The sequence below is a fragment of the Acomys russatus genome, chromosome 6 (genome assembly GCF_903995435.1).
Source record: "Acomys russatus chromosome 6, mAcoRus1.1, whole genome shotgun sequence".
In the NCBI taxonomy this organism is placed as follows: Eukaryota; Metazoa; Chordata; class Mammalia; order Rodentia; family Muridae; genus Acomys; species Acomys russatus.
In genome coordinates this window covers 75203440-75227691 of record NC_067142.1, presented here as the reverse complement: position 1 = coordinate 75227691, position 24252 = coordinate 75203440, and the positions used below count along the sequence as shown (strand labels likewise).

Sequence of the window (24252 nt, the reverse complement as noted above, 5' to 3'; positions counted from 1 at the left end):
AATCATGGGGGAGGGGGCGGATGAGAGGACTGTGTGGCAGCATGCCAAGCCTAGATCTAACTCAGAACGACAACAGAGAATTTCAGAAACACAGTGAGTTCCGTAGTGTCTGTTCCAAATGCTGGAAGGTATTAATAAGCCAAATGTAAGCCCATGCAGCACAGCTACACACAGAGCAACGGGACAGGAATACTCTAAACGGTATGTTGGAGTAGAGGACGGAATGAAGTTATGGCTCAAAGTCTTTTTTTTTCTTTTTTTGGTTTTTCGAGACAGGGTTTCTCTGTGTAGCCTTGACTCCCTTTGTAGACCAGGCTGGTCTCAAACTCACAGCGATCCACCTGCCTCTGCCTCCCGAGTGCCAGGATTAAAGGTCCAGCTTAACGGTTGAACTCCTTCAAAGTTTACTGCAGTAGGACAAAAGTAGCCAGGTGTGGAGGTCCACATGCATAACCCAGCACTCTGGAGGCCACCCTGGGCTACACAGTGAGATTGTCACTGCTGTGGATGGGAGGCCCATTTTAAGCGTACAATGAGAAGAAAGCAGGCCCACTTCTCTCAAAGTGTCTATGAAGACTTGCTCCCATGAGGCGTTCTTAAATAATGCAACAAAAAGTGGAAGCAAGGAACAAAAGGACGTAAGATATCTGATCCAGCACACATGCTCCTCAGAGCAAAGGCATCAGTGCACAATGGCCCCACACTGTGTGCCACCACGCCCTGTAACGTCACCTTCTTTTTTCCTCTTCTTCCTTCTCTATTCTGTGGGATGCGACATATGCTGAGAGGAGAGGGCAGCACCTGTTCAGGAGCTTCACAAACTCAACCATGGCATCCTCTTTGGACATGTTTCCCAGGGCTGCCCATTCTCTCCTGCAGAGAATACAAAAGGTTACCTTCCTTCCCTCAGCAGAATGAGAATCTTATTCAATTAAAGCTACAGATGAAAAACTCAATGAGGTATGCTTTTACTAGAAGCAAAAAGTTCAAAACCTCAAGTTTCAGCAAACCTATATTGATATATTAAATAAGATGCCATAAACAATCAAAATATAAACATATTTTGATTATTCACACTTGTCAAAAAGCAATCTGTATTTTATTTTCTTTATATATTATTAGCTTCAACTGAACAAAAAAGATTCCATTTTTCTGGCACAATTCTGTATGTCTCTATAAGGAAATCAATAGTATGTGTTTTATTTTTTTATTTAGTTTTATGCCTATGGGCATTTTGCCTGTGTTTACTTGTGCGCTACTCATAAGCCTGGTGCCAAGTGTGCTTGGAGGACAGAAGAGGAGGCATCAGAAACTCTGAAACTCAAATTATAGCTATTTGTGGGTGCTGAGAATCAAATCCAGGTCCCGCTGGAAAAGCAGCTAGTGGCCTTACCAGATGAGCCATCTCTCTAGCCCCAGTAACATGTGTTTTAAATGGTTGCTTTTAATATTACTTAGAGTCATGAAATTTACTTGTTTTACAGATAAGTAAATGTCTTCAACAATAGGATTTTGAGCAAAATGAATGCTTCAGTTGTTATGTTGAGCTAAGAGGCTCACTACTTCTATCTTTAACAATTACTATTACGCCTACTAAATAAGAACACAGTTACCTCCTGTCATTCCCCAGCACATCAAAGAATCCAACCTCAGGGCAAGTGTCTGGGTTATACGGGCCCAAGAGAACTTGCTTATGCAGCGCCACAAACTTCAGTTTTTCTTCATAAGTTGGATGAAAGGCTTTGCCACCTTTTACTGAAAGAAAAGGAATTTAAAGAAAACAATTGGTATTGGTAAAATAGTTTCCAGCATTGGAAATGCTTTGAAGCTTTGCTATAGAGTATCAATAACTGCCTATAACAAAGAAAACACGTTTATTATTAATATTAATATTATTAATAATCTTAACATATTCTTTTTTATTTACTAGATTTTAATAGTTAGGCCCTAAAATATAAATTCTTTATTGAAGATTTTCTCTTCTTCCTCCCACTCTTCATTTTTTATCTTTAAGTCATGTGTTGGAGTATGGTCTGGTGCTTTGTATTTGTTAATTGCACCCCCGCCTCGAGATTCTTACTGTTTATGAGCAGAATGTCACATATCCCAGGTATTGCTGTTTAACCTTGCCAAAGAAATTATTTCTGATTGGCTGATAAAAATGCCTAACCCTGGGCAGGGCAGAATGGGGTAGGTATGGCCAATGTTCAAGGTCTTTGGCAGAGAAGGATCTTGGCAAGGAGAGGCAGATGGGACCAAAGGAGGGAGGAGGAGCATCACCACGGGACAGGCCCTCACGTGGGCCCAGAGGAGGAACTCTCAATTTCCACATGGAAAGAAATGGCTCAGATGAACAACCTTAACATGTATTTTGGGATTATGGATGAGAGTAGTCCAAACAGAAATTATTAGAAGCAGATGGCATGGGATGGAGGCTGGGAGAACATGGAAAGTAGCTTAGGGGTTAATATCTGCCATGCCCCAGGTGATAAGGCTATGTTAAAATATATCAGGTATCTGTGTCTTTATTGATTGTGAAGTGGGTTAAATAATACCACCGTAATAATTATAAGCCTAATAATAAATATTTATTAGGACATACCATTAAATTAACAGCTTTTTATGCAGCCCAAGAAGGTCTCAATTTCAGTCCTCCTGATTCAGGCCCTAAATACTGCACTGCAGGGATGTGTCACTATACCCAGCTTGACTTTGTTTTGGTTTTGGTTTTTCGAGACACAGTTTCTCTGTGTAGTCCTGGCTGTTCTGGAACTCACTCTGTAGACCAGGCTGGCCTCGAACTCAGAGATCCTCTTGCCTCTGCCTCCCAACTGCTGGGATTAATTAAAGGCATGCACCACCACCACCCAGCCCGTTTGAATTATTATTATTTTTGTTGAACAACTATCATTATTTGTGTTAAAGTTACTATAAAAAATATATCTGTCAAACTGCAGCCAGGCACATCAACAGTATCATTTGGACAGTGGACACACATTGAAAAATATACCATAACTTTTAAATGCTATTTTTATTGTTGTTGTTTGTGAAACAAGGTCTCACTATGTAGCATTGGCTGGCCTGGGACTCATTATGTAGAGGTAGGCTGGCTAGAAACTCAAGACATTTGCCTGCCTCTGCCACCATAAGAAGCTAAAAATGATTCTTAAAAAACAACTTTCACCCCCTTGATAAGATCATGCATTAACAAATTACATATACTTTGAAAGGCTGTATATGTACTCTACTAAGCTGTGTGATGTTTTGGTACAGGCTTCAGAATCAGATGGACAGGTTTAAATCTCATCTTAGGCACTTCTGAGCTGTGGGATGAGTTATTAGTTTAATCAATAAAAGGAAGGTTACATCGCCGTGTCAGGCTAACAGTATATTATTATTAACGCTACCTCTGTGGTTCTTTGTTTAACTTATCACTGACTCTGGTCTGCTTCAACTTGGGCAATTAAGAAAGAAGGCAAAATCAAGGGTGATGACACACATCAGTAAACCCAGTTGAGGCAGAAGGATCACCATGAGTTTGAGGATAGTGAAAGCTACACAACCTAGACTACAGAGTGAGATTGTGTCTCTGAAAAATAAATAAAAGAAAAAAGTAAAGCAGAATTAAGCCAGTTTGATAAGAAATAACTATTCAAAAACTATACAACTGGGTTCCAGGTAAACGGAAAATCTTTAAGTAACCTACCCCCACTATGATATATATTCAAAATAGTTTTAAATTAATTCCAGTAAATATGGACTATCAAATTCAAAAAAACCCAGCTGGCTAGATGGCTCAGCAGATAATCTCCACATAGGAGAAGGAAAGAGTGGACCCCGTCAAGTTGTTCTCTGACCACACATGTCATTACACTGTCCCCACTGATAATGTAAGTATAGAAGTAACGCATATAAAGTATAAACCATGTACAAGCTTCATCCACACACATAGTAGTAATCAAAATAAAACTACTTATGAAACCCAAAAGCAAAAAAACAAAACAAAACAAAACACACACCTTTAATCTCAGCACTCAGAAGGCAGAGACAGACAGATTTCTACCAGTTTGAAACCAGCCTGGTCTGAGTTCGAGGGCAGCTAAGGCTACATAAAGAAACCATGTCTCAACAAAACAAAAAAGTAAGAACATGAATTAAACTATATGAACAGGAAGCTTGGGGGGGGGCGGGAGAGACAAAGGACACAGAGGTTGCCAATAAACACCCATAAAAGGGTATTCAACTTCACTAATCAAAGAGATTGTAATTAAAACCACTGTATGCTAACACATATCATCAGATTTTAAAAAGCTAGACATTATCAAGAATTGATAAGAAGGAGGCTGGAGAGATGGCTCAGTGGTTACCAGCACGGACTGCTCTTCCAGAGTCCCTGAGTTCAATTCTCAGCAAACACATGGCAGCTCACAACTGTAACTTCAAGATCCAACACCTGCACACAAATGTACATGCAGGCAAAACACAAATGCACATAAAATAAAAAACCAAACCTATACAAATATTTCACTAATTCTAATTTCTTTTTCCATTCTTGGCTGGTCTCTTACAGAAAGCACTGCCTCCCAAGTGCTGGGACTCAAGGCATGCGCTACCATGTCCAGCCACCAATTCTAAGTTCTAAGTCCGCCCCCATTAACAGACAAACACACGGCACACCATCTTTAGCATGTCAATGACACTGAGTTTTATAATACACTGTACATGGATGCCCAGAAAAAGATCTCAAGGAGTCACAAAATGGAGATGAGGACTAGGAGTGGTTGACATTTACTCCCTGTACTACTCACTGCCACAGCTGTTGAGAGGCTTCTAGAGAAGGGACTGGAAAGGGAACTTAATTACTATCTGTGTGCATGTGTTTCCTCTTTCCACCTCTATGTCAGGTCTCCAGGCATGCCAGCAAGATCTTTTACCCACAAGTAATCTCACTCAAGTCCCCTGCAACTGCCAAAACCTTGAACTTTGAAAAAATGTATTCATTTTTAATTGTATGTACATGCATGTGCCTGTGTAGGTGAGAGGCTTTGGACCCCCCAGGAGCTGGAGTTACAAGCTGTTGGAAGGCACCTCCTCTTGGTGGTAGGACTACAGCTCTGGCCCTCTACAAGACTAGTATAGATTCTTAATCACTGAGCCATCTTTAGCACGGCCTCCCAAATATTTTTTGAGAGACAAACTGTGGGGCCAAGAAGAGGGCTCAGTGGTTTAGAGCATGTGCTGCTTTTCCAGAGGCCTGGAGTTCAGTTCCCTGAACCCACACTGGGCAGCTCCAGAGGACTCAGTGCCGCCTTCTGGATTCTGAGGACAACGTCCACAATGTTATTTTAATCAGCGAAGCTCAATACTAAGTTGTTTGTGTGTCTATGCCTGTGTACATGCTCACACACATACACATGCACAGGTGGAGCCTCAAAGTTGACTTCAGTGTTTTTCCTCTATCACTCTCCACCTTATTTTTTGGGACAGTGTCTCTGAACCTGGAACTCAGTGGCTATGTCTAGACTTACCATAGGCCATCAGGTCCCAAAGAGCCTCATGTCTTGACCTTTGCAGTGCTGGGATTATAGGCACACCTCCACACGGATACTAGGGATCTGAACTCAGGTGCTCATGCTTGCTTTGCAAACACTTTACCAACATACCCTTTAATCCTACATAAGATCTTTTTAATATTTACTCAACTTAATAATCAGAGCCCTGAGCCGGGCGTGGTGGCGCACGCCTTTAATCCCAGCACTTGGGAGGCAGAGGCAGGCGGATCGCTGTGAGTTCGAGGCTAGCCTGGTCTACAAAGTGAGTCCAGGATGGCCAAGGCTACACAGAGAAACCCTGTCTCAAAAAACCAAAAAACAAAACAAAAACAAAAACAAAACAACAACAAAAAAAACACAAAAAAAAATCAGAGCCCCTGTACAGATCACCATGCTACATGCCAGCAATTTATTGCCTTTAATCCCAGCACTCAGGAGGCAGAGGTAGGCAGACCTCTGTGAATTGAGGCCAGAGCTACATAATAGAGATATCCTATCTCAATAATAATAATATTATTATTATATAATATAATAACAAATGTAGTGCATGTACTACATTTGTGCCTCATACTCAACAAAGGTCAAAAGAGGGCACTATATCCTCTGGAACAGGAATTGGGTCGTTGTGAAACACTATGTGCTCTGCAAGAGCAACAAGCACTCTTAACTACTATGCCATTTCTCTGGCCCTGCTCACACTGATTTCTTTTAATACATTTAAATTTTTCCGTAACATGATAATGCTTTAAAACGCCAATGTGGAGGCTGGACAGGTGACTTATGGTTAAATAGCACTGGCTACTCTTCCAGAGCACTCAAGTTTGATTCTCAGCACTCACATGGCAACTCAAAACCATCCGCAACTCCAGTTCTTTTTCTGACCTCTGCAGGCACCAGGCACCAAGTGGTACACATACATACATGGCGGCATACAAGTTTAAATCAAACAAAACCAACTTGGATCTTTCCACTAGTCCTTAATATTTTCATGCCAAAAATATTCAAGAAATTAACTAGATAGCACTTCCAAGTTCTTTCCCTCAGTATATTACCAGAAAGCAGGGGTGCTATCTAGTTTCACCTTCTGCAGTGAGAAGAACTGTCTGAAACCAGACAGAGATCCAACCCTGCCACTTACAAGGACTAACTGAGTGGCCCGGGCCAGGTCCTGCAACTAAGAGATGCAGTTAACATTGAAGCCTCCTGTGTGTATGCAGCTTTCGCCTGACATCTAGCAAACACCTGCTCTGTAACTGCTGACCGCCTGACAACCGCTAGTTTTACATCATAAATGGATGCAACCAACCTACTAATGTAACACAGCAATTGTTAGAGAAGGAAAATCTAAAGCCTAAACAGCTCAACAAAGCAAAACATAATTCCCCAAGTTAAACCCATCCTGTAAGTATAAGGCTCTGGAATTCTTTAAGACCGTAACATAAAAAGCTAAGACAGTCCAGCTTAATCTTGCTAAAATAGAATTAAGAGCACTTTTCTCTCCTCCTTGGAAAACCCTTCACAACTTCATCAAGTCCTTCCAGGATCTGAATTCAGTTTCCTCCTCTCTCCATCAAACCACGTCCTACAACGGGCCGGGCCCCATCCCTCAATTTCCTCAACCTCCACTGTGCTACAGTTGTCAACTGGCCCTTTGAGTCATCTGACTCCATGCTCATTAAGATAAAAAAGAATTGTACCATTCACACGTAATATCCTAATAGTAACCCTTACCCATAATAAGGACACAAAAATCCCTGACATTTAGATAGTAAAACACTAACTTACAGTTTGTTTCATCCTAAGAGACATTTTCATCTATTATTTTACACACCCCATCCCCTTGGGCCTTTGTTATGTATGCTATGTTCTGCATGGTGAGCAAACACTTTATTCCTAAGTTACATCCCCAGCCCAAATCATTTCACTTTCACTCTAGCAAAAAAATCCAGGTAATGCTGGTGAACACACGTTTAATCCCAGCACTTGGGAGGCAGAGGCATGATCGCTGAAATTTGAGGCCAGCTTGGTCTACAGAGTGAGTCCAGGACAGCCAAGATAACACAGAGAAACCCTGTCTCGAAAAACCAAAAAAAAAAAAAAAAAAAAAGAATTGAGCAAACTATCAATGTACTCTCCTGTAAGGCCCTCAATATGGGCTCGCTGAAGACTCTTGCCACTCAAAAGGCAATTTAAAACAATCTGTTTAGATCACTCATCTGTTTTGTTTTGATTTTTCAAGACAGGGTTTCTCTGCGTAGCCCTGGCTGTTCTCACTCTGTAGACCAGGCTGACCTCAAACTCAGAGACCCACCTGCCTCCATCTCCTCACAGCTGGGATTAAAGGCATGCACTACCATGCCAGGTTTAAACCACTAAATCTTTTTTCTTTCTTAAGATTTTATTTATTTATTGTATATGAGTGCTCTATTTGCATGTACACCTGTTATGCCAGAAGTGGACATTAGATCACATTACAGATGGTTGTGAGCCACCATGTAGTTGTCGGGAATTGAACTCAGGACCTCTGGAAGAGCAGACAGTACTCCAGTAGTCTTAACCGCTGAGCCATCTCTCCAGCCTTAAACCACTAAATCTTAAGTGTGAGTCATCTAGTGTTACCTAATCCAGCTTCTTCTTTATGTAGAACTTAATTCTAGCAAAGTTAGATTTCTAGGACTTTATACGCCAACAACTATTTAGACTGAAGCCCCTGTGTCTGAGCACTCATGTACACCTGCATGCCCTAAGAGGGCATCAGATCCCAGTATAGATTGTTGTGCGCCACCAATATGGTTACCAGAAGTTGAACTCAGGACCTCTGGAAGACAGTGCTCTTTATATTTCGTGTGCATTGGTATTCTGCCTGCATGTATGTCTGTGTGAGGATGTCACACCCCCTGGAACTCAAGTTAACAGACAACTGTGAGCTGCCATGTGGGTGCTGGGAATTGAACCCGGGTACTATGGAAGAGCAGCCAGTGTTATTAACTACTACTGAGCCTTCTCTCCAGCTTCCCCTCACCCCCATTTTTAAAAATCAGTTTGTTTAGGAGTTATGTTTTGCTTTGAGACAGGCTCTCACTATATAGCTTGGGCTGTCCCAGTACTTACTATGTAGACCAGGCTGGCCTCAAATTCAGAGAGCTCCACCTGTCTTTGCCTCCCTAGATCTGAGATTAAAGATGTGTGACAGCATCCTTAGCGTTTTAATCTCTCAAAGCAGATACTATCATTTTCACGTAATACAGGCTCAGATGAAATTACCTTTTTGGGTTTCTTTGTTTTGTTTTGTTACCCATGCATCAAAAGCAAGGATTAAAAGTTGCGTCTACTGGGTCTGAAGCCGTACCTCAGTGGTTAAGAATGAGCAATGCTCTTCCCAAGGACTCCAGTTCAATTCCCAGCAAGCACATCAGGCAGTCCTGTGACCCCAGTTCCAGAGCATCCATGCTGACACTGACACACACACACTACATAGGCACACATGCAATTATAGAAATTTTTAGTTGGTTCTTTACTGTTTTTTTTCTTGCGGTTTATGTTACTGAAAAGCAAGTTCCAAAAATTAACTTTTAAGGGCAAGCATAGCTACATGAATTGCACAGAAACCAGTGGTCTTGTATTTATTTTCAACACTCTAAAATCAAGCCAGAGACTGGAGATAAAGTGACCCTATTTACCAACTCCCCAATTCTACTAGAACACAGTAAAGGCTCAACTCCTTGTGCAACGGCAATGAACAGTTCAAGGGTAAACTTTAAAAAAAAAAAAAAAAGACAATGACTGTAGAGTAACCATTTAATGTTCTGGGAATTTTCATGGAACACTAATTTGCACAATTAAAGTTACTTAAAAATAAAATTACTGCGATATGGATCACTACAATGAATAACTCAGCTTCAGCTGGTAAAATATGTAATTTGAAAGTACTTTCTCTGGGAAAACTGTCATAAATATGCTTGTTCTGGAATGCTTGTGGAACCTAGCAACCACTTTTAAAGTTTCATATCTCTCTCTCCCCTTCTCTCTCTTTCTCCTTTTGCTTTCCCACTCAAGACTCAAATAGCTTTAAGAATCTGTTAGTCAAGCTCTTTCCTACTGACCAAATCTTGTGACTTTACCTACATGAATCACCCAATTTAAAAAAAGGAGGAAAACCACCGCACGCGCGCGCGCGCGCGCGCGCACACACACACACACACACACACACACACACACACACAGAGAGAGAGAGTAAGAGAGAGAGAGAGAGACAGACAGAGACAGACAGACAGACAGAGAATGAGGTTTGGGCCTTACTCTTCAGAATTCACTCACAAGGTAAAATTTCATAACCATTAAGAAGTTATTAGAACACAGTGGCCATTGTTTACTTACACAAGCAAAATGGAATAAACTTTAGTATTTTAATTTATCCTTCGCCACATCCCTACCGTGGCATGACCATGCTCACGGCTTTCAAGGCTAGAAAAGGTACGTGTGGGAACCATATACAATTTTCTTCCACTTTAAGCAAGTTTTTTTTTTTTTAAATCGCTTCGATGTGGTATGCCACAGGATACAGGGTTGCGGGGGGGGTGGGGGGATGGGGGGGGGGTCGATAAAGAGCAACAAAAAAAGAGAAATCCATCCCAGAATAGGAGCCCCTGGAAGCGCGCGCTCGGTCTTCCACTCTAGCTCATGGAAACCAGAGAACTTAAGACCAGGCATAACGCCCCCAGCAACTTCAGGCGACGCGAGCTGCTAAACCGGGGTTCCGAGTCCCTCGGGGGTGTGACCAGGGGCCAGACCGGTAGTGACAAACTCCGGGTGCCACCAAGGACGGGAGCCGCGCTCCGGTCACCCCGGCCTAGCGCGGGTGGGTGGGGCACGCATGGCCGGCCCGCGGCCCCGCAGAGGCGAGTGACCCGCTCACTTTTGAAGAAGCGCAGCGCCAGGCCGTACAGCTCCTCCAGGCCGAAGCCCCAGTGCTGCTCCATCCGCCGCGCCTCCTCGGCCGCGCCCTCAGCCGCCGCCTCCCCGGGCTCCCGCCGCTGCCCCGCAGCGCCCGAGCCCTGTCCAGCCTCGGGGTGCGAGGGCGGCGACGGCGGCAGCAGCGGAGCACCCTCCGCGCCGGGCCGCTCCTCAGAGTCCGGGCTCAGCGTGAGGCCGTCGAGCGACACCTCGAGTTGCTCTACGTTCAGCTGCGCCGCCATCTCCGCTCGCAGCGCCTCCTCGGCGGGGGACAGGCGGCGGCCACGTATCGACTTCCTGCTGACCTCTCACCTCCGCTCGCCGACACCGGAACTTCCGCTGCCGAGGCGGCTCGGGCGTGAAAGGGCCCGGTGCCCCGCCCCCGGGCGTGTGGGTCACGCCCCTCCCGCGTCTTCTGCTTGCTAAGGGTGGTGCGCCCCTCTTAGGGCGAGCTCACCCCTACTTTCTGCCAGGGCCCCCGCGGTCCCGCGGAGTTCGTGGCGGTCCGCGTTAGTCCCGGGCGCCTGAGGTGAACCACACTGGGCGATCCGGGCGGTGGCTGAGCGCGCGTCCGACCCTGCAGGTCGCTGTTGGCCAGGCTATCTGCACATCGGTTACACTTGGTCGCTCCACAGTGACCGTGAGGAGATGCGGAGCAAACGGCAGCCGTTATTTTAAAGGAGAAAACAGGGTGTTCCTCCCTCGAGAGCGTACGTCCTCTCTTTCCCTTAATTTAAGGAAGGGAACGGTGGACTGCGTGTTTGCTAGGTAGCTCAGGCTGGCTTTTTGTCTGTCCTCCTACCTCAGCCTCCGAAGTGCTTTGACTACAAATGGCGTGCCGCCAGGACCAGCACTAAGCACAGCCTGAGGCCAGTTCAGCTACGCTTGCTACGAAAGGATACAGGGTCAGAGGACAGAATCTCTGCCTTGTCGGGTACAGAAAAATACGAAGGTAGTTAAGGAGAAACAGTCTGAGAGGACATAGCAGTCTCTCTGTTTACTTGTTTGTTTTTGAGACAGGGTTGAGAGGGGCATAGCCCTGGCTGTCCTGGAACTCACTACCTGCATCCGAACAGGCTGGCCTCGAACTCGAGGAGATCCACCTGCCACTGCTCCCGAGGGCTGGGATTTTTGGATTCTGTAGCAGTCTTCCAGTCGTTAAAAGTGAAAAGACTGTAAGCTTCTTGTATAGCAAATAGTGGGCACGCCCTCCAGCCTAGGAATGTTTTTATTGAGTTGAATGTATAAGTGGCAGCACGCTTCAATTGCATTCAGTGTTAGGGACTACCTTGTGTATCAGGCGCTGTGGGAAATGCAAAGGTGAGTAGTTGTGGTGTCCAACCTCAAGGCATCATGGTCCAGGAGGCGAGCCCATGCCAGAGCACTGTAGTAGGGCCAGGCTGCTGGAAGGTGCTTGCTGCCTCAGTGACCTTGAGCAGGTTTCCTAACTTCTGTTTCCTCTCTACCTCTCAGGCTGGACTGATGAGCCTGTAAGGTAACATGTATTTCAAGAGTATAGTGAAGTCACTAGAAGACCTACTAGTCCCCCCAGAAGTTTCAGTCTTCTGCATAGTGCCACGCTGGGAACCAAGGCTTTAACACATGGGCTTTGGGGGACATTCCATTCTATAGTACAGCAATATGTAAAGCACTGAGAAAGGGGGAGCATGCCTGTAATTCCTGCACTTGGGGAGGCAGAGGCAGGGGGATCTCTGAGTTCCAGGCCAGGCAGATCTACACAGAGAAGCTATGTCTTGAAACAAAACAAAAAACCTTTAATCCCAGCACTCGGGAGGCAGAGGCAGGTGGATCGCTGTGAGTTCGACGTCAGCCTGGTCTACAAAGTGAGTCCAGGACAGCCAAGGCTACATAGAGAAACCCTATCTTGAAAAACCAAAACAAAACAAAAAAACAAAAACCAGCCTTGCCGGTTGATAGCTTTTAATACAATGTGGTCACTACTCTATGCAACATTAAAAAAACAGAGTTACCCCAAGGGGAGCACACAGGATAGAATCTGCCCCTGGACTTGACTTGAAGAATTGGTATATACTTTAAATCTGAATTGTTGTATACATTAAGTTTGAACCAATTGGTACCATGTTAATCTGGAATTTTAGTGTGACATCATCAGGTTTCTGGCTTACCATAAAATTAAGCAATCTAAAGCAGGGCTTGGTGGCGCACGCCTTTAATCCTAGCACTTGGGAGGCAGAGCTAGGCAGATCTCTGTGAGTTTGAGGCCAGCCTGGTCTACAAAGTGAGCCTAGGGCAGCCAAGGCTACACAGAGAAACCCTATTTTGAAAACAAAAGAACAACAACACCAACACACACACACACACACACACACACACACACCAAAACCAACAAAAGCAATCTAGCAACTATGGGCCTAAGACTGGTGCTTAAAGATACTAGCTGGTGCTATGTAGAGTTCACAGCCATGCCTGTCCTCTGTAGCAGACACTGTCCAAGCTGTTATCACAGGCCATAAAAATGATAGATTGATGTTATCTGTCTGGTCACTTCTCTTAGTCTGTTTCTACACTGTAACCCATATTCTGTCAGTAACTCTAAATAGTTCACCAAGTAGGACTTTGGTGGTAGTCATACTTTGGTCTGTTGTGGGCTCCCTAACTAGGGTGAGTAGCCCTGTGTGTTGTTTCTCCCCAGGAAAAGTTTTGTCACACAACACTGGTAAGGGCCACTTTCTAGTCCCTTGGCATCCATACTCTTGCTGTATTGTCACACGGTAGAAGGAAGGAACAGGGAAGCTCTTTGGGACCTCTAAATAAAGATGGTTATCTCAGTTGGGTCCTATCCTTATGAACAGTCACCTCCCCAACACTTGACATTATAGTACCATTACATGGGGGTTAGATTTCAACATATGAATTTGGGAGGGCATGGTATTCAGCCTATAATACCACAGCAGGGGTGCGCGCGCGCTCGCGTTTTTGTGTGTGTGTGTGTGTGTGTGTGTGTGTGTGTGTGTGTGTGTGTGTGTGTGTGTGTGGTCTTCAGACAGAAGAAAGAGGCTGGGCACTGTGGCAAATAGCTGTAGTCCCAGCACGTAGGAGATGAAGGATCAAGAATTTAATTAAAGTCATCCTCTGCTACATACTGAGTTTGAAGCCGACCTGGGCTTCCTGAAATCTTCCTTCCTCTCTCTCATACACACACACACACACACAAACACACACACACACACACACACACACACCCCTCCATCTCTTTCGTTACCTAGAAAGAGAATGCCTTTCTTCCCTGTATTATCACACAGTAGGTTTAGGTTAACATCTCTTCAGAAGTGTTCCAGAAGCTCCACAAGATAAGTGATAAGTGTAGTTTCCCAGTAGCTGGCACTGTTCCTCTCTGCCTGCATTACAGAACATCCTCCCGTCCCTCCTCCCTCATCCCTCCCCCCTCTCCCTCCCTCTCTCTGTTATTGTTGTTAGTTTGGGGTTTGGTATCTTTTGTTTGTTTGTTTTGAGACAGCTTTCTTGTGTATCTCAAGCTGGCTTTAAACTCACTGAATAGCCCAAGATGGTCTCCATTTAGGCAATCCTCCTGCTGTAGCCTACTGATTGCTGATGTATGTGCTACCACACCTCCACTGGCATTCACTCCTTCCCTCTTTTCCTCCAGCCCTTCCTTCTTGCTTGTTTTCTGAGACAGAACCACACATGGCTCAGACTGGCCTAAAACTTGCTATTTATTGAAGCATGACGTTGAACTTTTTCTTTTTTTGTCCTCATTTGTGTGTGACATGGAGCATGTCAGGGTCAGGGGACAGCTCATTCTCTCCTTCCACCATGTGGCCTTAGTGATCCAACTCAGGTTGTCAGGCTTGGCAACAACAGCCTTTACCCACAGACCCATCTCGCTGGCCCGGCATGAAGTGCTTAATCTCTTGTATTACACTTGTGCCACCATTGTTGTTGGTTTTGTTTGTTTGTTTGTAAACAGCCTCATCTGTATTATCCAGGCCAACTTCAAACTTTGGGTCTCATGTCATCCTCCTGCCTCTGCTTCCCTACCTGGGACCACAGAGGCACAAAACATTTTTGTAGGTTCAGTTTTCTTAACCAATATATTTTATTATGAACTTATTAACCAAGCACACATTCTTTATATCCCGACTAACCAAAACAATAAGAAAAGAGGATTAAGGAATAACAAAACCGTGAGGATATCAGTTCTGAGGAATGATTCTCCTGGTGTTGCCAACAGGATTTCTTCTGCTGGAACCTAGAGTGACCAGAACCTGGAACATCAGCAAGAGTCAGAGCCCCAAAGCCTTCCCTCGAGCGGTTCTCTAGGAGCGTCTTGAAGTGCAGCGATGAACAGCCAAAACTATCCCAAGTCTCCAAAAGCCCAGCCTCCAGTTCTGGGCTCATTTATATATGTCCTCCCAGAGTCTGTTCACGGGATCTTTTCAGCTGGCAACTGTCAAGCTCCCACAGGAGGTGGTTTGTCTTCTAGTGGATTAACCTCACCTGTTCTCACAAGACTTGGGATCATATCAAAAACAGGTTTATCTCTCCTTCACATTTTGTTTGTTTGTTTTAATTTTTATTTGTTTTTTTGTTTTGTTTTGTTTTTTCCACATAAGGTTTCTCTGTGTAGCATTAGCTGTCCTGGATGTGCTTTGTAGACTAGGCTAGCCTCTGCCTCCCAGTGCTAGGCTAGGATTAAAGGTGTGCATCACCACGCCTGGCTTTTATTTTGTTTATTTATAAATTGTGTGTGTGTGTGTGTGTGTGTGTGTGTGTGTGTGTGTGTGTGTGTGTGTGTATCCGTCCCTGATGAGGCCAGAAAGGGGTGTTGTATCCTTGGGTTTCCTACAGCTGGCATTACAGGCAGTTGTGAGCTGTCTGACGTGGTTGCTGTGAACTCTGGTCCTCTATGGAGAAGCAAGTGCTTTAGATGCTGAGCCATCTCTAAGATCTCAAAGCATTCCTAAAAGCCAGGGACCATTCCAACATTATGGATATATATAATGTTCAAATGTAAAAATAAGGACAGGCATTGTGGTACATTCCTTTAATCCCAGCACTCAGGAGGCAGAGGAGGTAGATCTCTGTGAGTCAAAGGCTAGCCCCATTCTACATATTAGTTCTGGTGTAGCCAGGGCTGCATATGATACCCTGTGTCAAACAACAAAACCAAAACCACAAAACGAAGAGGAGGAAGGGAGGGAGGAGTCGGATCAAGTCCTTTTTTCTAGGGATCCATTCAAGACAGCCCAAGGCCAGAGCATTAAGTGTCAAGGTCCTCTGCGCCACCTGGTGCCCAGCAGTGGTAATGTTGCATTCGTGTGGAATGGGGCTGTCAGACCTACTCCACCACCCAGTTCTGGTGGGAAAAAGGTAAATCTGCAAGGTGAGGTGTGCTACTATGCCGTGGACATACCTGGGAGCCAACCAAGCTCAGTCAAGCACTGGTCAGCCCCAGGCAGTATTCTACGGAGGAGATGAAATTTTTCTAAATGTTCCTAATAAGGATTAAAGTTCAACAGGACGTGGTCTCATTATTTAAGCATTGTGTGTGTGTGTGTGTGTGTGTGTGTGTGTGTGTGTGTGTTTTGTGTATGTCTGCATGTATGTATGTGTAGATAGGTGTATGTGTAGCATGCATAGGGATGTGTGCAGGGTCCACTCCCGGAAGCCAGAGAAGAGCACTGAGCTCCCTCTTCTACTGTATAGCTTATTTCTTTGAGTCAGGGTCTATCACTGACCCTGGAGTTAGACTGGTAGCCAGCAAGCCCCAGTATACTTCTGTATCAGTTCACACAGCACACACAGCAATGCTGGTGTTACAGGGGAGTGCATGGACACACACAGGCTTGTTGTTTGGTTTTTTTGTTTTGCTGTGTGTGTGTATGTGTGTGTGTTTAGACAGAGTCTCACTGGCCAGCCCTGGCTATCCCGGATCTCCCTATGTAGACCAGGCTGGCTTTATCTGCACCCAAGAGTGCTGAGATTAAAGGCCTGCACCGCCACCCAGCTTTGTTTTATTTTTTGTACTTATTTTACGTGTGTATCCCTGGTGAACTGCCATGTGGGTTTTGGGGACCGAACTCTGGTCCTCTGAAAGAACACAAGTGCTCTCAACCTCTGAGCCAATTCTATAACCCCCAACAATATTGTACTTCTAAGTCTATACATTTTCCTACAAATTTTTAAACTTAATTTTTCTTTAGATCTAAGTAGTATTCCATTATATGTGTGTGTATATATACATACATGCATGCACTCCCTCGCACGTGCGCGCACACACACACACACACACACACACATATCCCAGATTTTTGTTATTCATTCATCTGATGGACAACTAGGTTGATTCCAATTATTTGCTTTAGTGAACAAAGTAATTTTTGTTTTATTTTGATTTTGAGACAGGGTTTCACTCTGTAGACCAGACTGGCCTCGAACTCTGCCTGCCTCTACCTCCAAAGTGCTGGGATTAAAGGCGTGTGCCCCTCCTGCCTGGCTGTAATTATAGTTATTACCATTATGCTTGTTCTGTTATAAATACTTATTTTAATCCCTTACGTAGGAGCCAGGGAGAGAGATAAGACGGTAAAGGCACTTGCTGCAAAGCCAAACAAGTCCAGCCTGACTTCTGGGACTCACAGATGGAAAGAGAGAATGAGCTGTCCTCTGACTCCCACACACATACCAGGGCATCTGAGTCCTCCCCCCCCATAAATAAATAATACAGTTTAATCCCGTATACTGCCTAATTTGTAAACTCAGCAATGCTATAGGTGTCTCTACACAGGAAAAAAGAACATTTTCAAAATTTAATTCTGTCTGGGATCTCAGGCATCTATCTGGATAAAAGTGTAGGGTGGTGCTATACATGGATTACTTCCCCCCCCCCTATTTTTCAAGACAGGGTTTCTGTGTGTAGCCTGGGCTGTCCTGGACTTGCTGTGTAGACCAGGCTGGCCTCAAACTCCCAGAGATCCACCTGCCTCTGCTTCCCTAAGATGGATTACTTTTAAAAAATTTACTTATTTTGTGTGCATTGGTGTTTTGCCTGCATGTATGTCTGCAGGATTACTTTTAAATGTCACTCACACTGTCTGAGAAGGAAGAGCGTAGCTAACTTTTTTTCATGGTACTAGTTATCAAGCCCAGCTCCTTACCCTTGCTAGCAGGTACCCTGTCACTGAGCTACATGCCCAGCCTTTTTCTTTTCTTTTTTTCCCCCATTTGGATATAAGTTCTCACTAAATTTCAAGATTGACCTTAAACTTACTTTACAGCTACTGTGGGTCTGGAACTTGTGGTCTTTCTGCCTCTGCCTCCTGAGGATTTGAGATTACAGATCTGCAAAAATAAGCTACTAGGCCTCGCTTGTTCTTTTTTTTTTTTTTAAACCTCTTTTCTCCTTTCCAACTTTCTTCCTTCCTCTTCTTTCTTTCTCCTTTTCTTTCTTTTTTCTCCTTTCCTTTCCTCTCTTCCTCATGCTTTTATTCCCTTCTTTCTCTCTAGGAGACAAAGTTTCGCCATGTAGCTAAGGCTGATCTGGAATTTGCTATGTAGCCCAGGATAGCCTTCACACCAAGGCCCTCCTGTTTCAGCTTCCCAAACCCTGAGATTACAGGTCTGTGCCACCCTGGCTTCTAATCACCTTTCTTTCTTTCTTTTTTCAAAGTCTGTGGCAATGCTGCCTCCTAGTGCTCAACACATGGTGGATACTAAATAGACACGTGTCCAGTAGATGAACAAATGCGGCATGTAGGTTAGGACCTCTTTCGTACCCTCATTTCCTTTCTGAGAATATTTTTTTTATTTCATTGCATCACCTCCTCAACCTTCTTGGAGAGCAGGTTAAATTACCAAATTATTCTAAAAGTAATTTTAGTAATCTTTCTCTTCCAAATTCAATAGTTTCCACCTACTTGTTTATGAATCTTACAATTTGCAAAGAACACCCTCCACCAAATTCCTTGGAGAAAGTTATTCAACAAAAGTGTGAACACATTTCAAATACAACAATCCCAGCATTTGAGAGGCTGAGGCCAGGGAATTACCAAGCCAGACAGAAGAGGTGCAGAGACTGTGGGTGGTTACTCTTCAGTGTACCGTGCTGTATGCCCAAACTAGGCTGACCTTCAAGGTGAGAGCCTTTTCCTCTGTCTCCTGAGTGCTGGGCTCATCAGCTGTGCCATCTAATACCTGGTTGCTGTGTGTGTGTGTGTGTGTGTGTGTGTGTGTGTGTGTGTGTGTGTGTGTGTGAAGGTCTCACTATATAGCCAACTTGCTATGTAGACCAGACTGGCTTTGAACTTCCTGTGATCTGCCTGCCTCTACCTCGCGAATGCTGGAACTAAAGGTTTGAGCCATGCCTGGGCAACACCTGGGACCTTAGCTTTCTTTAGAGTTGATGGCTGCGGTGCCACCTGCTGCCTGACATATGTTCAGTGCTGAATAAACATTTGTTGTGGATTAGGCAAACAAGGTATACAGGTCATTTCCCTTCAGAGGACATTTCCTAAAGCCTCTTTGTCAAGCACATCATTTTTAGTAGCCTTTTTACCATCTCAGAGTCACCATCCAAAAGCGTATTTACACAGTGACTTTGGAAGTGCCCCGATGACAATACAAAAGAGAAATACAGAGAAAGTGCCTAAGAAAACTGTGAAAATTGAGCATGGCTACTCTGACAACAACGAAGAGGAAAGATGCTTGCCTTTCTCCGTGGAAACATCAAGAAAACTTCAGCCACAGATGCACGTGGACAACAGTGAGTGGTGTGTTTGTGGGTGTTGCTTGGGCTTTGTTTTTTTGTTTGGCTTCAGTGGTGGTAGGGGTGGAAGCCAGCTCCACACATGCTGGGCAAGTGCTGTACCACTGAGCTATGTACCCTAGTACAGAGATCTTTTAAATGACTAATAATCTATAAGAAAAATTATATACTTGACTCTTCACTGAAAATTTTGGTGTACATTAAAACCATATACAAGCTGAGCCATGGTGGTGCACACCTTTAATCCCAGCACTTGGGAGGCAGAGGCTGGCAATCTCTGAATTCAAGGGCAGCCTGGCCCACAGAGTGACTTCCAGGGTGGCCCAGGCTACACAGAGAAACCCTGACTGGAAAAAAACGATTGCAAACAATATCCATTTACAAGTTCTCTGTGTTGGCCTGTGAAATGCAGCTCCTGTTCTAAGGCTATCACAGACTGTGTTTTGCTCTGTGACTGGCAGGGTGAGCCAACCTGTGCACCAGGAATCATCTTCCACCCTCAGGACTGAGTAACACCAGTTTTCTGGCTCTAGGGAACACTCCCTGACAATGCTCAGGGACCTGGGAGAGCAAGAGGCGGCCTCTGGTCTGGCTGCCATCTCGCTGCATATCTCCTAACAGCAGGAAGTCAGACATCAGGGGGATGTGGTGTGCAAGTATCAGTCAGGTCAGGGTGCTGGCTTCTTAGGTGTCAGACAGCAGAATTCCGGCTGGGGCAGATACAGAGGCGCTAAACAGACTGAACGCCAATTATAAAAGACATAGTAAGTACTACAGGCTGCTGCGCCTCCCCCAGCACAGTCTTGTGTGCCAGGCTGCATCTCTTCATTTTCTTTTTAAAAGCAATATTGTTATTTTTGAGGTTTTTTTTTTCTTTTTCTTTCATTTTATTCTAGACAAGATCTCACTAGGCTGGCCTTGAACTGACTAGGTAACCAGGATGATCTCAGTATTTCTATTTTAATTTCTATATTTCTAATTTAATTTATTACTTAAATTTTTTTCTTTGACAATTTTATACAGTCCTCAAACTTCTAATCCTTCTCCCTCTACCTCACAAGTACTGAGATTAGAGGCCTGTTCCACCATGCCTGGTTTGATATGGTGCTATATGATCCAGCCCAGGGCATTATGCATACTGGGCAAACGCTACCTACCTGCCCAGCCATTTGTATTTTTGAGACAAAGCCTGCTATGTAGGCCTGAGACTGGTGCTCACTGTGTAGCCAGGCTGGCCTCAAATTCCTAGAGGATCACACGTATAAAGCACCAAGCCCACTTTCTTCTTCTCGCCTCTCCTTCCCTGTCCTCCTCATCATCCTCATCGTTCTTCTCTATAGACCAGACGGGCTCTCACTAGATCACCCAGACTAGCCTCCAGTCCCTGGGCACAAGGGACTTTCCTGCCTAACCTCCCAAATAGCTGGGACAACCAGTCCTGCCACTTTGCCTGGCTCCGAGAGCCCCAGAGAACAGTGAGGGGCCAGACAAGGAGGTCAGACAATATTTTCTTCTTGTCATGTTTTTATCTCCTTTGAATTGTATTTATTCCTTCTAAAAACAACTTTTTTATTTTGTGTGCATTAGTGTTTTACCTGCATGTATGTCTGTGAGAAGGTGCTGGATCCCCTGGAACTGGAGTTACAGACAGTTGTGAGCTGCCATGTGGGTGCTGGGAATTGAACCCAGGTCCTCTGGGAGAGCAACCAATACTCTTAACAACTGGGCTATATCTCCAGCCCTGAACTTTATTAATTATCAATAGTAATTATAACTAACCTTTCAAAATATTATGTATATTAATAAATATAAAAATAAAACATAAAAAAGCAAAAAACAAAACTAAGATCGAGGAGGTGGCTCAGTGTGTGCAGTGACTGCTGTACAAGCAAAAGGCCCTGAGTTTAGCTCCCCAGTGCCCATGGAAAGACGAGCGCACACCTGTGGTAGCCCCAGCTGGAAGCAGGGGCAGGCAGAGCTCTCTGGCCAGCCAGTCATGCTGAAATGGTGAGTTCCAGATTCATGAGAGACCCTGGCTCAAAACACAGGTCAGGGGCTTCAAGCACCCTGCTGTGTGGGTGTGAGGATGCACCCAGGCTAGGCCCCAAATCCAAATCCTCTTTCTTCAACCTCTTCAATATCTGAGGTTAGAGGCGTGCATCACCACACCTAACTCAACTCTTTCCTAAAACAGATAAATGGACTTTCCTCCCACTTATGCCTTTACAAAGGTGTGTGTGTGTGTGTGTGTGTGTGTGTGTGTGTGTGTGTATGTGTGTGTGTTTGTGTGTATGTATGAGAGAGTATGGGCTTATGTATGTGAGTGTAGTGCTTGCTGAGATTTTTTTTTTTTAAGTATAGGATCTCTTGGAACTGAAGAAATAGACAGTTGTCTAGTATCTCATGTGAGTGCTGGGAATCGAACTCAGGTCCTCTTAACCACCAGGCCATCGCTCCAGCCCCACAAATGCACCATACACCCTGCTTGGCAGCTTACTCTTCATCTCACCTCTAGGGAGACCTCTTTCCATGATAGTATATTGAAAAGCACAGATTGAGTTCCAGGCTACACAGAAAAACCCTGTCTCTGGGTGGTAGTGGTGCACACCTTTAATCCCAGCACTTGGGAGGCAGAGGCAGGTGAATCTCTTGAGTTCAAGGCTAGCCTGGTCTACGAAGCGAGTCCAGGACAGCCAACACTACACAGAGAAACCTTGTCTTGATAAGAAAAGAAAAGAAAAGAAAAGAAGGGCTGGAGAGATGGCTCAATGGTTAAGAGCACTGGCTGCACTTCCAAAGATCCTGAGTTCAATTCCCAGCAACCACATGGTGGCTCACAGCCATCTATACTGAGGTCTGGCGCCCTCTTGTGGCGAAACCTGTCTCCTGTTAAGGTAGAGGGACCCATCATGACAGGTAAGGAGACTGCCATGGATAGCGACTGGACTCCATGTCAAATACAGCAGGGCCAATTGCAAGCCAACCGCCGTGGAGCAGAATGGAGGCAGAGGAAGCATCGGGGGATAAAGGGATTCTGGCTAAACTGAGCACGCAGGTTTCTTGCTGAAGATGTCCCAGTATGAACGGTCACCAGTACCTGGTGGATGGAGGGAACCGAATATCTTTTTCTTTTGCTGTGACAAAATGCCTAACAAAATCAGCTTATTAAAGAAATTGGTTGGGCGTGGTGGCGCATGCCTCTAATCCCAGCACTGGAAAGGCAGAGGCAGGCGGATCTCTGTAAGTTCAAGGCCAGCCTTAACTACAAAGACAGTCCAGACCAACCAAGTCTACACAGAGAAACCCTGCCTTAAAAAAAAAAAAGCGTGCATGGGTCTAAGAAAATGCTCTAAATCCTAGGTGAAAAATAAACATCTGAGTGAGGAAGCTGGAGAGTACTTAGCAGTTAAGCATGCTTGCTGCAGCTGGAGAGATGGCTCAGTGGTTAAGAGCACTGGCTACTCTTCCAGAGGTCCTGAGTTCAATTCCCAGTGCCCACATGGTGGCGCATAACCATCTGTATTATGATCTGATGCCTACTTTCGGTGCACATGAAGATAGCATGCTCATACATAATAAATATCTTAAAAAAAAAAAAAGAAGAAGAAGAAGAAGAGTGCTTTCTGCTCTTCAGGGTACTTGAGTTTAGTTCGCAGCACCCTCAGTAGATGGCTCACATCTGCCTGTAATTCCAGCTCTAGGGGATTTGAAAACCTCTTTTGGCCTGAAGGGATACTGCACACATGTGGTGTACAGTTAGTTTTACACACAGGCACACACACACACACACACTAAGAGCATTGGAGTACAGTGGTAGTGAAATTAGACTGTACTGTATAAGGTAGACCTAAATTCAAGTCCAGACTTGCACACTAAACAGCTTCAATAATCAATTTTGAGGTAAAGTATTTAGTCTCATCCCCAGGGTATCAGTATCTTCATTTGAAAAGTAGAAATACTGTCAGAAGTGGTGGCACATGCCTATAATCTCAGCACCCAGGGAGCAGAGGCAGGCTGAGCGCTGTGAGTTCGAGGCTAGCCTAGTCTATAAAGCGAGTCCAAGACAGCCAAGGCTATACAGAGAAACCCTGTCTAGAAACACACACACACACACACACACACACACATACGAAGAAAAAAAAAGAAAGAAAAAAAAAGGAAAAAGAAAAGTAAAGATACCGACTGTCTTAGGATAGTTAGAATAAGCAAATAAATCTGTACAGACAGGAAGGACCAACTGTTGGCTGCTGAGAGGAAGGGGTGTCACTGCCTAGTGGAGGTCCCCTTTAGGGCTAACAGGACTATTTTGGATGCACAGCATATGAATGTACTGAATGCCATGGTGCTGTATACAACTGGGGTAGGTGGCTGGGTGGCTGGGTGGGAGACAGCTCTCACTGCACAAGCTGGAGAGCATGAGTTCAATCCCCAGAGAAGGAGAAAACCATGTCCACAAAGTTGTCCTCTGACATAGCCACACAAGGAGTGGCACTGCATGCCCCCTCCATGCATGTCATTATTATTACTTATTATTTTATTATTTATTATATTTTATTACTATTACTACTACTGCTAGTACTATTATTAATTTATTTGCTTATACAGTATTCTGTCTGCATGTGAGCCAGCGGGCCAGAAGAGGGCACCAGGTCTCATTATAGATGGGTATGAGCCACCAGGTAGTTGCTAGGAATTGAACTCAGGACCTTTGGAAAAGCAGGCAGTGCTCTTAACCTCTGAGCCATCTCTCCAGCCCTTGTTTCTTCCTTTCAACTAGTTCAGTCTGTGGGCTCTTCTGGGAGCTGTCCCAAGGTACCACGTGTTTCTAAGCGTGTGGGAGAGCTTAGACCCTTAGGCAGCCTTAGAACTGGGTCCATGTGAAGGGAGTGTTCGGGCCAGAGTCCACAGAAAGGACCAGATGACAGTAAGCCATTGTCTCCAAACTGAGAGGCAGAACGGTGCTGCCTGGGCAGCTGAGGG

General features: G+C 44.7%; 1 protein-coding gene across 1 annotated transcript in view; it reads right to left on the bottom strand.

The window, feature by feature from the left end:
- Positions 1-10813, bottom strand: part of Acbd3 (acyl-CoA binding domain containing 3) — a 30516-nt gene extending 19703 nt beyond the window's left edge. Inside the window, exons 1-3 of the mRNA XM_051148020.1 lie at positions 10468-10813; positions 1614-1755; positions 733-873 (exon numbers count right to left, since the gene is read on the bottom strand). Coding sequence (XP_051003977.1) covers positions 733-873; positions 1614-1755; positions 10468-10747 — 563 coding nt within the window. The 5' untranslated portion in view covers positions 10748-10813. The remainder of the gene's footprint in view (positions 1-732; positions 874-1613; positions 1756-10467) is intronic.
- Between the last annotated feature and the right edge of the window lie 13439 nt (positions 10814-24252).